Source organism: Mesoplodon densirostris, chromosome 16, assembly GCF_025265405.1.
Source record: "Mesoplodon densirostris isolate mMesDen1 chromosome 16, mMesDen1 primary haplotype, whole genome shotgun sequence".
Lineage (NCBI taxonomy): Eukaryota > Metazoa > Chordata > Mammalia > Artiodactyla > Ziphiidae > Mesoplodon > Mesoplodon densirostris.
In genome coordinates this window covers 70,083,460-70,096,687 of record NC_082676.1, presented here as the reverse complement: position 1 = coordinate 70,096,687, position 13,228 = coordinate 70,083,460, and the positions used below count along the sequence as shown (strand labels likewise).

The 13,228-nt window shown below is 42.9% G+C and overlaps 1 protein-coding gene across 4 annotated transcripts in view; it reads left to right on the top strand.

The window, feature by feature from the left end:
* RALGAPA2 (Ral GTPase activating protein catalytic subunit alpha 2) overlaps positions 1–13,228 on the top strand; it is a 285,182-nt gene that overhangs the window by 200,182 nt on the left and 71,772 nt on the right. For all 4 annotated transcript variants that reach the window (XM_060120092.1, XM_060120091.1, XM_060120089.1 and 1 more), the window contains one exon: positions 6,160–6,287. In XM_060120092.1, the coding sequence (XP_059976075.1) occupies positions 6,160–6,287 (128 nt within the window). The remainder of the gene's footprint in view (positions 1–6,159; positions 6,288–13,228) is intronic.

The following is a 13,228-nucleotide window of genomic DNA, read 5'->3' as shown; positions in this document are numbered from 1 at the left end:
TTAACAGATTAAGGAAGTTCCCGTCTATTCCAAGATGGCTAAGAATTTTTTTTATCATAAATGAATTTTGAATTTTATGCAACACTGTTTTCAACATCTGTTGAGGTTATCCTCTGACTTTTCTCATTTCTACTACTAATGTAGTTAAGTACATAGATTGATTTTTAATGAAAACCCACACATATTCCTGGGATATACTCAACTTGGTCATGATGTTTTATTATTTTTTGCACATTATTGAATTGGTTTGCTAGAAGTTTGCTGGGATTTTTGCATGCATGTTCATGAGTGAGATTGGCTCATGATTTTGTTATTAAGATTACACTAGCCTAATAAAATGAATGGGTTTGGTTTCCCTTTTCCTATACACTGGAATTGTCTCTAAAATAATAATTTGTTCTTTAAAGGTTTTGTAGAATTTGCCAGTAAAGCTATCTGGGATGGCTTTTCCTCTTTAAAATAGTTTTTTTTTCCACTGTGATTCAATTACTTTAAAGCTTATAGAATTATGGTTTTTATATATCATCTTGTATCTATATTAGCTAAGTTGTATGTTACTGGAAAGTTAGCAATTTCGTCTAAATTTCCAAATTAATAGGCATAAAAAGCTATACACATTTTCTAAGCATCTGTGGTCGTGTCCCCCTTTTATTTTTAATATTATTTATTTGTACTTTCTTCTTTTCTTGATTCATCTTGCCAAAGACCTATCAATTAATTGTATTAGACTTTTTTCAAAGAACCAACTTTTGATCTTGGTTATTCTCTCTATTGTGTTTCTATTTCATTAATGCCTAGTTTTGCCTTTTTTTTCTTTCCCTTTACTCTTCGAGTTTATTTTATTCTTTTGGCTTTCCAGTATTTCTTGAGATGGATGCCTGTCTCATTCAGTTGCAGCCTTTATTCTTTCTAGTATAAGCATTTAATCCTACACATTTCCTCTGAGTACTGTTTCAACACGTAAGTTATGATATCCACTATTTTCATTATTATTTAGCTTAACATATTTTAAAATATTCATTTCAGTATTTTTGTTGACCCCTGAGTTATTTTGAAGTATTTCTTCATTTCTAAACATAGAGATTTGTTCTGGTTTTCCTTGTGCTGTGGATTTTTAACTAATAGCTCTTTGGGCACAAAATACGGATCTTATGAGTTCAGCCCCTTCACATTTTTTGAGACTTGCTCTGTGACCTAGAACAGGGCCCAGCTAACTTTTTCTTTAAAGGACCAGGTAGTAAACATTTTAGGGTTTGTTGCCCATGCAGTGTCTGTCACAACTACTCGCCTTTGCCATTGCTGTGTGAAAGCAGACACAGGTGAAGAGAGTGGCCATGTTCCAGTAAGACTGTATTTTGGACTGATTTTGAGTTTCATATAATGTCATGTCACAAAATATTTTTTTCCAACCATTTGAAAAAGTAAAAACCATTCTTAAGTTTGCAGGCCATTCAAAAAAGGCACCAGGCTGGAATTAAGCCCCACGGGCTATATCCTTGGCCTAGAATATGGTCAATTGAAAAAAAAAATTCTGTGCATGCTTGAAGAGAATATGTCTTCTGCAACTGTATTTTGTATGTATCCATTAGGATGAGTTTGTCAGTTGTGTTGTTGGAATCGTCTATGTTCTTACTTGTCTTTTAAAAAATATTTTCTTTGAAATGTAACATAAGGAAAAGAGCACACATTGTAAATGCACAGCCTGATGAATGTCTTCAAAGCAGCCGATTTATTTATTTATTTATTTTGGCCACACCATGCAGTATGCAGAACTTCCTCAACCAGGGATCGAACCCACGCCCCCTGCATTGGGAGCATGGAGTCTTAACCACTGGACCACCAGGGAAGCCCCTCAAAGTAGACAATTACCCAGATGTAAACACAGGATATTACCAACCCCCAGAAATCACCAATCCTCCCAAAAAGTGGCCGCTATTCTGATTTCTGTCAACATTGATTAGTTCTACCTGCTTTTGAATAGTATTATATAGTATGAACTTCTTTGTGTCTGTTTCTTTCACTCAGCATTATATTGGGGTCATTCCCATGATGTTATAGATTTGTTCCTTTCATTACTGTGGACTATTCTATTGAGTCAACATGCCACAAATTTTGATTCATGCTCTTGTTGATGAACATTTAGGATATATCCACTTTGGTGGAATATGTGTGGCTTGCCTTTTCGCTTTCATGATGAGCAGAATTTTTAAAATTTTTATTGTCCAATTTATTTTTTTCTTTCATGATTGGTACTTTTATTTTTTTATTTTTATTTTTTTTGGCTGTGCCAGGTCTTAGTTACGGCACGTTGGATCTTTTAGTTGCAGCCTGCGGACTTCTTACTTGCAGCATGTGGGATCTAGTTCCCCGACCAGGGATCGAACCTGGGCCCCCTGCATTGAGAGTTCAGAGTGTTACCCACCGGACCACCAGGGAAGTCCCTGGTTGGTACCTTTTGTACCCTAAAAAATCATTGCCTCACCCAAGGTTGCAAAGATTTTTTCATGTTTCCTTCTAGAAACGTTGTGGTTTTCGCTTTAATATTTCAACCTATAATCCATCTCGGTTTTGTGTGTAGTACGAGGTAGAGGTCAAGGTTCACTTTTCAATATGTCTATGCAGTTGTTTCAGTGTCTTTATTGAAACAGACTTTTCTTCCCCATAAAATTGGTATGTTGCCTTTATTGCAAATCAATTATCATATATGTGTGATTCTATTCTTGGACTCTATATTTTGTTCTGTTGATATATTTGTCTATCCTGGTTCCAATATTATGTTATAGTCATTATTATAGTTTTATAGTATTTCTTGAAATCAGGTAATATGTCTTATTATTATTGTCTTGGCTAATCTATGTATTTTCATTTCCATGTAAATTTAAAATCAGCTTGTCCATATCTATAAAAGCAGCTTGTTGGAATTTTTATTTGTTTTGTACTGAATCTGTAATTCAGTTTCAGAAGACTTGACTTTTTTATAATATGGAAACTTCCTATCGATGTACATTGTACATCTTTCTGTTTGTTTTGGTTGCCTTTAATTTATCTCAGCAATGTTTGGTAGTTTTAAGTATAGTTGTTTTGCATATCTTTTGTCAAGTTTATTTCTAGGTATTTGACGTTTTTGATGCCATTATGAATAGTATTTTTAAATGTCATTTTCCAATTATTGGTTGCTAACATTCAAAAATACAATTATTTGGAGGGTATATTGTATACAGTGACCTTTCACAATTCACTTATTAGTTCTAGTTAAAGTCCTTTGGATTTCTCATGTACATAATCATGTTATCTGTGAATAAAAATTACTTTACTTCTTTTTAATCTTTATGCTCCTTTCGTTTTTCTTCCTCTCTTTTATTTTTCTTTGTTGTAATGAGTAGGACCTTTAAAAATGTTGACTAAAAGAGGTGAGCGTAGACATCCTTGCCTTTTCAGGTCTTTAGGTAAAAAACATTTATTGTTTTACCATGAATTATCCCATAATTTTTTTCCCCCGAAGGTTTCATCAAATTGAGGAAGTTCCCTTCTATTCCCAGTTTGCTGGGAATTATTTTTTTTTACCATGAATGAGTGTTGAATTTTATCTATGCTTTTCGTGTTTCTATTAAGAAGGTCATATGGTTTTTCTTCTTTATTCTATTAATGTAGTAAATTGCATTGATGGATTTATGGATATTGAACCAACCTTGGGTTTTTTTTTATGGAAAGTACCCCTTGGCCAAGATACAGTGTCCTTTTTATATATTGCTGGGTTTAATTTGCTAAAAATTTGTAAAGGGTTCTTGCATTTTTGTTGAAGGATATTAGCGCATAGTTTTCTTGTGTCAGCTCCTCATGTCAGTTCCTACGGGCAAAGATAGTCTTTCATTCACTGTGTATGCCAAGCCCCTCCCCCAATTCTAACCACAGAAAAGGTGTTCTACAGATAAATAGTCTTTGACATGAGTCAAAAGACCTAGGCTGGAGACCCACATTTATTAGTTTATTTAAATTATTTCAAATATTAATGAATTTTACTCATTTGCATTCCAGCCGTGTACCAGGGTCAGTGCTGCTCATTGGAGGTTTTTCTCCTCCACGTGCAGCCACTCCTCAGTGTTATTCGATAATTCTTCCTCATGTCTCCAACCTCTAAGCATTGGAGGGCCACAGGATGTAGTACTTGAACCTCTTTTCTTGCTCATCTGAATACCCATCCTGGGCTATGGCCATACCACCCTGTACGTGCCCTATCTTGTCTGAACATCCAGCCTCATGGCTGTGAGCACCAGGTGTCAGTGAATAACTCTTACAAATCTCCAGCCTGAGCCTCCCCCTTGGCTTCCCACTCGATGTGTCCACTGCTGCCCTCGAGCATCACCACTGGGCAGTTAAAAGGCATCTCAAGCTTAGCACGTCTAACACTGAGCTCATGGCCCTCCCCGCCAGTCTTTCAGGACAAGGTGGCTCCAACCTTCCGGTCGTCAGGCCACACACTGTGGCATCATCCGTGCCTCTTTTTCTCTCCCACTTCATTAGTAATTTTCTGCAAATCCTCTCAGCTCTACCTCCCCACTTCCCCTGCTACCACTGGCATCCAAGCCAGCATCACGCCTCGCCTGGATCACACAGTAGTTCCCTAACTGGTTTCCATAATGCTCACTCTTCGCAGTTTTCCCAACATAGCAGCCAGAGCAATACCTTTGAAGTGCAGGTTTGGGACTTCCCTGGTGGTCCGGTGGTTAGGACTCCATGCTTTCACAGCCAAGGGTGTGGGTTCGATCCCTGGTCGGGGAACTAAGATCTCACAAGCTGTGCAGTGCGAAAAAAAAAAAAAAAATGCAGGGTAGATCATATCCCTCACTTCCTAAACCCTCCAGAAGGTGTTTGCCTCACTCAGAGCAGAAATCCAGATCTATAAAATTCCCCTCACAGCCCCTCTTATTACCTGTCTGACTTTATCTCCTTCCGTGCTTTCTCTCGCTCACTCGACTTCAGCACCGTGGCTTCCTTACTGTTGCTGAAACATACGGATTCTGCTCCCACCCAGGGCATCTTACTTGCTGTTGCCCTGCTTGGGATGCTCTCCCGCCAGCCGTCCTCGAAGCTTGAGGTCACGCCTCCCTCTGTCCAGTCCTTTGCTTGCAGTGCCCCTGGCTGTGCGACCTCTAACTGGAGGACCCCACCCCCCGAGAAAGAGTCCTATTGCTCTTCCCTCCTTTGTTTTTCACCTTAGCACTTTACTGCCTGACATATTGCATATTTTATGTATTTAAACTGTTTATTCTCTGAAACCTCCAATAAATTCTAAGCTCAATGAAATCAGGAATTTTTTTTGTTATTTGCTGCTGTCCCCAGTCAATAAAACAGTGTCTGTCACATAATAAATATTTTTGAATAAATGAATAAGTAAGTGATAGGAATAAATACAAGAGTTATAAGGAAGACCCAGTCGTTGACCACATGGAGCTGCCAATCTCCATAGTAGTGAATGGATTAGATGAAATTCTAACGAAACAAACCAACCAACAAACAAACAGTGAGAGAGAGAAAAAAGAAATCCAAAAAAGACAGGCACCAAAACCTTGTGGGTGGCCCAGGCATGAAGGAAAGCCGAGTCTCTATTAAGGAAGTAGAAGGAAATGTGGATAATGCAGTGTCTCAGAAGCAGAGGGAAAGAAGGTTCAAGAAGGAGAAGGACTTTGTGGGGACAGTTGTCATCTCCTTTAAGAGTTAACATGCATCGGGATTCATGCAAAAATATTGCCAGTTCCAAAACTGGTTTCAGAAGGTTGCCAGGCTAGGGGTGTACAGTGAGGCCTGGCTGTGTACTGTGCGTAATCCACACAGTGGAGATGCTTAGAAAGAACAGTGCCACTCCCGTGAATGACAACGCAAGAAGGAAAAGAAGAACTTGGTGACAATCTGCCATGAGAACTTTAGCCAAAGAGTTCGCCATAGAGGAGCGTCGTGGAACAATCCTGCTTGGCTTGATCCGAAAGCCCTGGAACTGGGTCCAGGTCTGGCCTCCAGTCTGTGGGTGGCAGCCTGTGCAGTTGTGACAGGTGCGAGACATCAAGCAGCTGTTCTCATGTCTTTGGTTTGACTTTTACTGGTTGTTTTTTTTTTTAATTAAGTGGTTTTGATTTTTGGTTTTGTTTTGTCTTGAATCAACAGGTTCCGTTTTTTGGGCCCCTGTTTGACGGAGCAATCGTGAGTGGGCAGCTCCTGCCAAGCCTTATCTGTGCCACTTGCATCAATGCCAGCAGGGCCGTGAAGTGCCTCATCCCCCTCTACCAGAGCTTGTATCTTTTTGCGCTAAGTGTGTAATGTATTAACCGTCCCAGCATCCAGCTTCCAGGCACCTTCTTGCGAGAGGTAAGTCTTAACAACTGGGTGGAAGAGGGAAGAGGGAATTTTTTTCAATCTGGGTTGAAGAAAACTGTGATTTTCATACCATTCCTTAGTTTATGTTAAATATAATAATTTTGTGCTACATCAAACTTACAAGAGTTGATTTTCATAATCAAGTCACATATGTTTAGGCTAAGAAGTGGTGCCTATGACAAGATGCTCATTCCTCCTGGGGTATTTCTCCCCAGGTTCGGTCTCCTCCTCCCTCCCTCCCTGTTTGCTGCAGTCTGTTGTGTGTAAGGTGGGGTGCTGAGAAAATGCAACGGGGTCACTCCAAGTGCCTACCAGAAATGACGCTAATAAATCAAAGAACGTGGCAAGTGCCACCAGAGAAGCACAAATGGTGTTGCAGGAGGTCGGGGAAGGGGGACATTGCGTCTGGTCGGGAGGACACAGGGAAAGACACCCTCAACAAAGTTGTACTTGAACTCATCAGTAAGAATGGCTGGAAATCCTTTTGTCATTTTCCCAAATTGTTAATATCTCCTCTCATTTCTGGTCTTCTCTCTAAAAACAGAAGAAATTTCACTAGTGTAATTTTTTTTTCTCTGACATTAGTTGGCATGCTGTCATCTTTAAATTCAGGCATGATCCCTGACCATAAGAAAAAGAAATTAAGGCAACTTCATAAAATCGCTGCAAAAAAAAAAAAAAATCGCTGCGAAAGGCATCCGACCTCCTAATAAAACTCAGGATCTCTGTTTCTAATTAGTATTGGTAATGATGATAAGCGTATTGTGTTTGACCTCTGTCTCTGTACTTCTTGCAACCTTACCATCAGTGACATGTTGCTGGAGAGTGGGGATGAGGGGTGGGTGAGAAATATAACGTGTGAATAGATACAGTTCATGAAAAATACCTTTCATTAAAATCCTGGTCACTTCATTGACAGATATTCTGTCTTTAGGTTAAAAAAAAAATACATATGCCATGTGGCAACTCGGAATTATCATAGAAATTAGTAGTAGAAAAGAGCTATTAGGTCCCATCTGGTCCCTCCCCGGGGGCCTAGGCAGCATTATCCCCTCGGCCTGTTCCCTCCTGCTTTGTCCAGTGGTGGTGGTGTTTGGGAGAAGGCGTTCTGTGCAGTGATCTCCACGGCACTCTGGACTTAATCTTACGGCTGGTGTCGATTCAGCCTTCCGCGTGGCGTTTTTATTTCACAGACTCTAAGAGAGAGGTTCTTGGCAGAAATGAGAAAGACCTTTTTAGCAATTGGCTTGTCGGTTTGCATGATGAGCTGGACACTCATCAGTCAGGGACGTTGGACCAAGGCATGAAAAAGCCATTTGCAAACAGGAAAATTCCATCTTGTGTAAGCCCATTGTGATTTTTGTCACGCCACCTTCTCCACTTATGGAACTGCTTGTTATAAGAGCCACGCTTTGTTGTGTTGTTGGACATTGCTTTCTCAAGTCAGAATTAACGTGGCTTCAGAATAATCAGGTTTAAGGGAAAACGATATTTTTAAAAGTTCAAAGGATAGGATTCAGCATCACTTTAAAAACTCTCTAAGCAACCACACTTGACTAAAGTGGGTGCTGGCTTAGGGCTACTGATGCCAACGTGAGTTAGAAAATGCTGTATTCCAAAATCACTCATAAAATAGCCAGGTCGACATCTTGGAGGATGACTTAGTACAGAAATCAGGAAAAAGAAAGTAACAAAACTTACTTTGTTGATCAATATAAAATGTTAAACATTTTTCTTTTGCATTATGCCTTGAGAAGATGTAATTGGTACTAATAAATTATTTGAAACAAGAAATAAAATATTATAAATCTTTATAGAGATGTAATTAATGGGGAAAGCTTTGCAATCACTTAACTACTCTATTCTTTAATTTCTGCCTGCAAAAGAGCTAATATTCAGGCTAGAATCCAAAGGTATGAGAAGAAGAAAAGTTAGGAGAAGTGGAAAAAATAAGAGAAAAGGAAGGTGGGACTGTTTGTATTTTTGTTCTTTAAAAAATTACTAATTTAAAATTTTTAAAATATTTATAGATATCTGCCTAGGCTATTAATAATGAATTGCTCTTTTAACATTTTGTTATAACATCCTGGTCCTCACATGCTTTAGCAAAAGTCTAAGCTAGTTGGTGTCACAACTAATGTCTGGAATTCGTTGCTTCACTGAGATAAGCCCTAGATTTGAATTTTGAAAAACACTGAATAACCTAACACATCCTAGCATGGGTGTCTTCTTGCACTGATTCATTTACCAAACAAATAGTCAGTGTGGACTCAGGATCTGCCCAGCCCAGTGCTGGGCTCGAGATCCATGGGAAACAGGCAGGCATGGTCCTTGCCCCGTGCTACCCTGAGAAGAGAGGCAAACTAGTCAAGTTCCAGGGCAACTGGGGAACGGGGCTGAGATGGCCAGGGAGAGAGCTGGTGGCCGAGCTGGGGGGATGCAAGAGGCTCTGTCCCCAGGGAGCAGGGGCGGGTCCCAGGCGGAGGGCACAAGAGCAAACACAGGGACTCAGAGTGTTCTCAAGTGGTCAGCCGTAGGAGTGAGCTTCCAGCAGAGATGGTCTTCTGAGCGGGACCAGGGGAGCTGAGGGGACCCTAACTTTCACCTCATGGCCACCTTGAAAGTTCACATCCTAGGACAGCATCACAGCCGCCTGACGCCAGGGGAAGAGGTCAGGAGTGGGTGTAGGGTCCACTACCCTAAGCCCCTGCAAGCCCTCCCAAGGGCTGAGAAATCAGTGATACCTGAGACACCCCTGCAGCCATGGCTGGCTGTATAACCTCTGGGTCCCAGTGCAGAATGAAAATGTGGGGTCCTTTATTCAAAAAGCAGGGAAAGTGCCTTTAAAGATGCTAAAATATAAAGCTTTTTCCATTCTCCTGCAGTTTTTCTCTGACTTGTCATGGTGTTTTTTAATTTGCTATTTATTATCAGTTTAAGTAAAGAAATACAAAAAATTTAGATTATTAGCATTAATTTTATCATTCTTTATATTGTGCAGTGCCCGTTTAATATGCAAATATAAAAGCATTTAACTCATGTATGAAATCACCAAAATCACCCGTTCATACTTCATAACTTGTACGTGGATATATTTTGTTTTGACTAGGACGGTGGAAACACGGCACAAAACTAACTTACCTGGTTTTATTTCACTCTTCCTACACGCTAAAACTTACCCTCAGTTTACGGACAAGTCAGGAAGGACTGACCGGAAAGGGAACCACATGCCGTTTTCCCCTTTCCTTCTATGTCATCATTCTTAGAGTAAATTGTTGGCTAATACAGGGAAGTAACACAGCTAAGGACACACAGGGTTCCTTGGCTGTTCACGTTTCTTAGGACACCTTAGCCGCCTTTCTGCGTTCACTGCGAGTTCTGGTTCAGATGGGGAGCATGGCCTCTCCAGGGAGCCAGCCCCCGACCCCAGCTAGTGACTGATACTCAGCTGCCTTCAAATACTGTCCACTGAGATTCAGTTCTGTATAATATTTAACTACTTCTATATCAACTTTGTTCAGTAATGTTCAAGAAAATACAATGTTCGTTATTAAGCTGAGGACTGGGGGCGTTGTTGGAATGAATTTGCCTTTTGGAGATCTTTTCTCAAACAGTAACTCCAGCTTAAAGTCAATATCAGAGGAGTTCTCATTTGGGGTACCCTCGCCTAAGTGATCACACAGTCGCAAGTGTGTGTTGAAGGCTCATAGGAGACTGAAAAATACCATTGTCTTACGTGACCCAAAAAGAAAGTGAAGGCGGTAGGACTGTTTGGAAAGCACCCTCAGTGACGTCTCAGCCGGACCCCTGTGCCTCCCAGGTCCCTGGTCACCTCCTCCATGGGGGGTTCCTAGTCACCCCCTCCGTGGGCCAAGTCCAGTCCATCGAGTGGAGCCTTCATCCTGCGGCCCCCGCCCTCCAGAGCGATGAGGGCCAGCTCACCTGCCATCAGCTTTCCCTGCCCCTCGTGGGCAATCAGAGGGCCCAGGCCTGTGTCTGGAGGGCTGTGGATGGGGAACTTGCCACACGTGTGGTGTTTACAGGTCCCAAGCCAACTCGAGATTCCAAAATCAGACCATGGTCCGCTGAGAGAGGTTTCCAGAACCATCAGGCCAGGGCTCCGTGCTCCTGCTCGGAGAGCTTGTGTCACGAGAGGTTGCCGCGGTCCGCGGTGTGCCCATTAGGAGGGGTTCTCCTGGAACCACACAGATGGTGACCTTTGAAAGTGCACGTCCCCTCCGGGGGCACAGTGGTCTCAATGATGTCCCCCGCCTCCTCCCTGGAACTGTCTTCATTGACGGGGAGGACCCAGCAGCCTCAAGAAGGTAGTTGGCCTCCACTCTTTCACAGGTGAAAGTTAGTTTCATTTTCAATTAGCAGATAGACTTGATGATTCCAGAGCATCTCTCTTAGACTCATGACTTCATATCTTTGCTCAGTCGTGTTCTCAATTTACACACTTTCAAAAATGGCCCCTCTTCCTAAAGCTGTAACCATCCTGTTTCTTCCCTCTCCCCTGGGCTTTTGGTTCTTTCTCCTGGGAAGACCTTACGTTCCTCCATTTGTCTTCACACACTTAAGTGTAGGAGAAGGACTCAGACGGGACAGCACAGAGCGAGTTACGCATCTGTCAGCATTTACTGTGCTCTCCCACATGCCAGGCACTGTCCTGGCCGCCCGGAATAGGAATATAAACACGATATTCCAAGTGAGAAGACAGCATTTGCTCGGACCAAGCTCTGGGAGAACGCATCATGTTTGAGAACCACGGATGCTTCTGTACGGCAGAGTGTGGGACGGACACGCACACACGCACGCACACACACACGTATACGCACATGCACAAACACGTGCATATGCACAAGCACACGTGTATGTGCATGCACACATACATACCCACACACATACACATATACAAACACGCATGCACATATGCATACATACACACACATGCATACACGCATGTGCACATGCACACACACTCCTGGGAAAGATAGAGGTGATGAAGGCATTGCAGGGGCAGCAGAAGGGGTCCTGAGGGGAAGTGAGGGCCTGGTCTGTGGCCTCATCGGGGGAGGATGGGTGCCTCCACCAGGCAGGTGGACTGATTGGGGTGGGGTCTGCTAGATGTGCGGGTGTGGAGGGCAGTGGGAAGAGGATTAAGGCCAGACTCCCTGGAGCATCACCTTTGAAGAGGAGGCTTGGGAGGAGGGGGAGAGAGAGAGGTCGGTGGAGGAAAAGGAGAGAACAGTTTCCCAGAAAATCGAGGAGTAGGGAACCGGAGGGTGGTCACCTCGGCAGGGCAGTCAAGCAGGACGCATGTCCCTGAGGGGCTCAGCCATGACTGGTACCGGAGTGCCCAGTCTTCACCTGGAGAACTGGGTAAAGCAGGACCCAGAGCAGAATCACTTCAGGAAAGAGGCAAAAACATACCAGATAACAGCAGTACCTCCGAGAAAGAAAACACTCCCAGGTGGGGTCAGAGTGCCGGGGATGGAGAATGCGCCGGGTGGGGAGTCGCAGTCCACGTGGGGGCGTGCGCCGTGCTTTTCTAATCCACCTTCTGAGCTGCCCCAAGGTAAACTAGAGCTGTGATGGGGACTTCGGCGGCTCGATATCGGCTCCAAGGTACATCCTAATAAAGGCAGCAAGCGTTTGATAAATTCTTGGTTATCAGACCCTCTCTCAGAAGACAGAGGAAAACTTTCTGTGAGATAGAAAAGGTGGAGCCGCAGGGCGTGCGGTCTGCGGAACATCGGGTTAAGAGGGTCGCTCTGAGCGGTGCTGCGTGAGGCCCTCACCGTGGACCCCATCCCACTTGTCCTCCAGCTTCTTCCTCTGGGAGGTGGCAGAAAAGTGTCACTGTGTATCAGTTAAAACTCAAAGTACTGAGAACACAATAATAATAATAATAATAAAAAACCAGAATTGGCCCCTGCAAGTAACCATACCCCAGGTTGTAGAACAAATTTACAACAGCGATCTCAGAACCATAAGAACTGTTTCATCAGAAGTCATGTAAATTAAGGAGGCACCCAGAACTGAAAACAGGAAAAGATTTTCCTTGTTTTTAAATAGAATTAAGGGTGAACTTTGGAATGTTGCCTGGGTCCCTTGTAAAATTGTTAGACTTGATAAATAATAAATAGCTTGTGAGCCTCAAGAAAAGAATGAGTTCACATAGAATAAAGTATCTCAGACACACTCATGATGTTTGATAAGATCACTATTTTCAGAGGTTAGAGAAAACTTGTAAATATAAATCTTAATTTTGGTAAAACACAAGATAAAGTATCATAATCAGCTGGCAGATGGGAGAGGGTTTGGGCCCCTGGGAGCTGAGTGACTTCACTGCAGCCAAACCTAAATGCATTCATTCACAGACAGCGATCAACTGGGGCCCGTGCCTCTGGTCCCGTGTGGGCCACGGCTTGGCTCAAACCCTCTTCCATCTAACAACTTCCACAAAGGTCTAGAGCCCCTGTTTATCAAAATAAACACCATGTTTAAGGAGAGCTGAGAGGGCTAACTCACTTGACCCAAGGCAAAATCAGAAATGAGGATTATCTCAACAGACGAGACTTCCAGACCCAAACCAACCAGATGAGACCGAGGCCATAGCCTGAAAAGCCACACCTTGGGTGTAGCTGGGTCCCTACAAGCTGAGGGTGCTCAGCGTGGCAGCAGGCGGTGTCTGCGACAAACACCCGAGGACCGTGGTGGAGCACAGATCTGAGATGAGGGACGCGACCAGGAGGGGCAAAGGCACGGTCCCTGTGCCCCTACAGCCTCGAGTCACATCTTAAACGGGGTGCCACTCCAGGACCACATCATAAGAGAGCCCCACCAACCTGCAGCA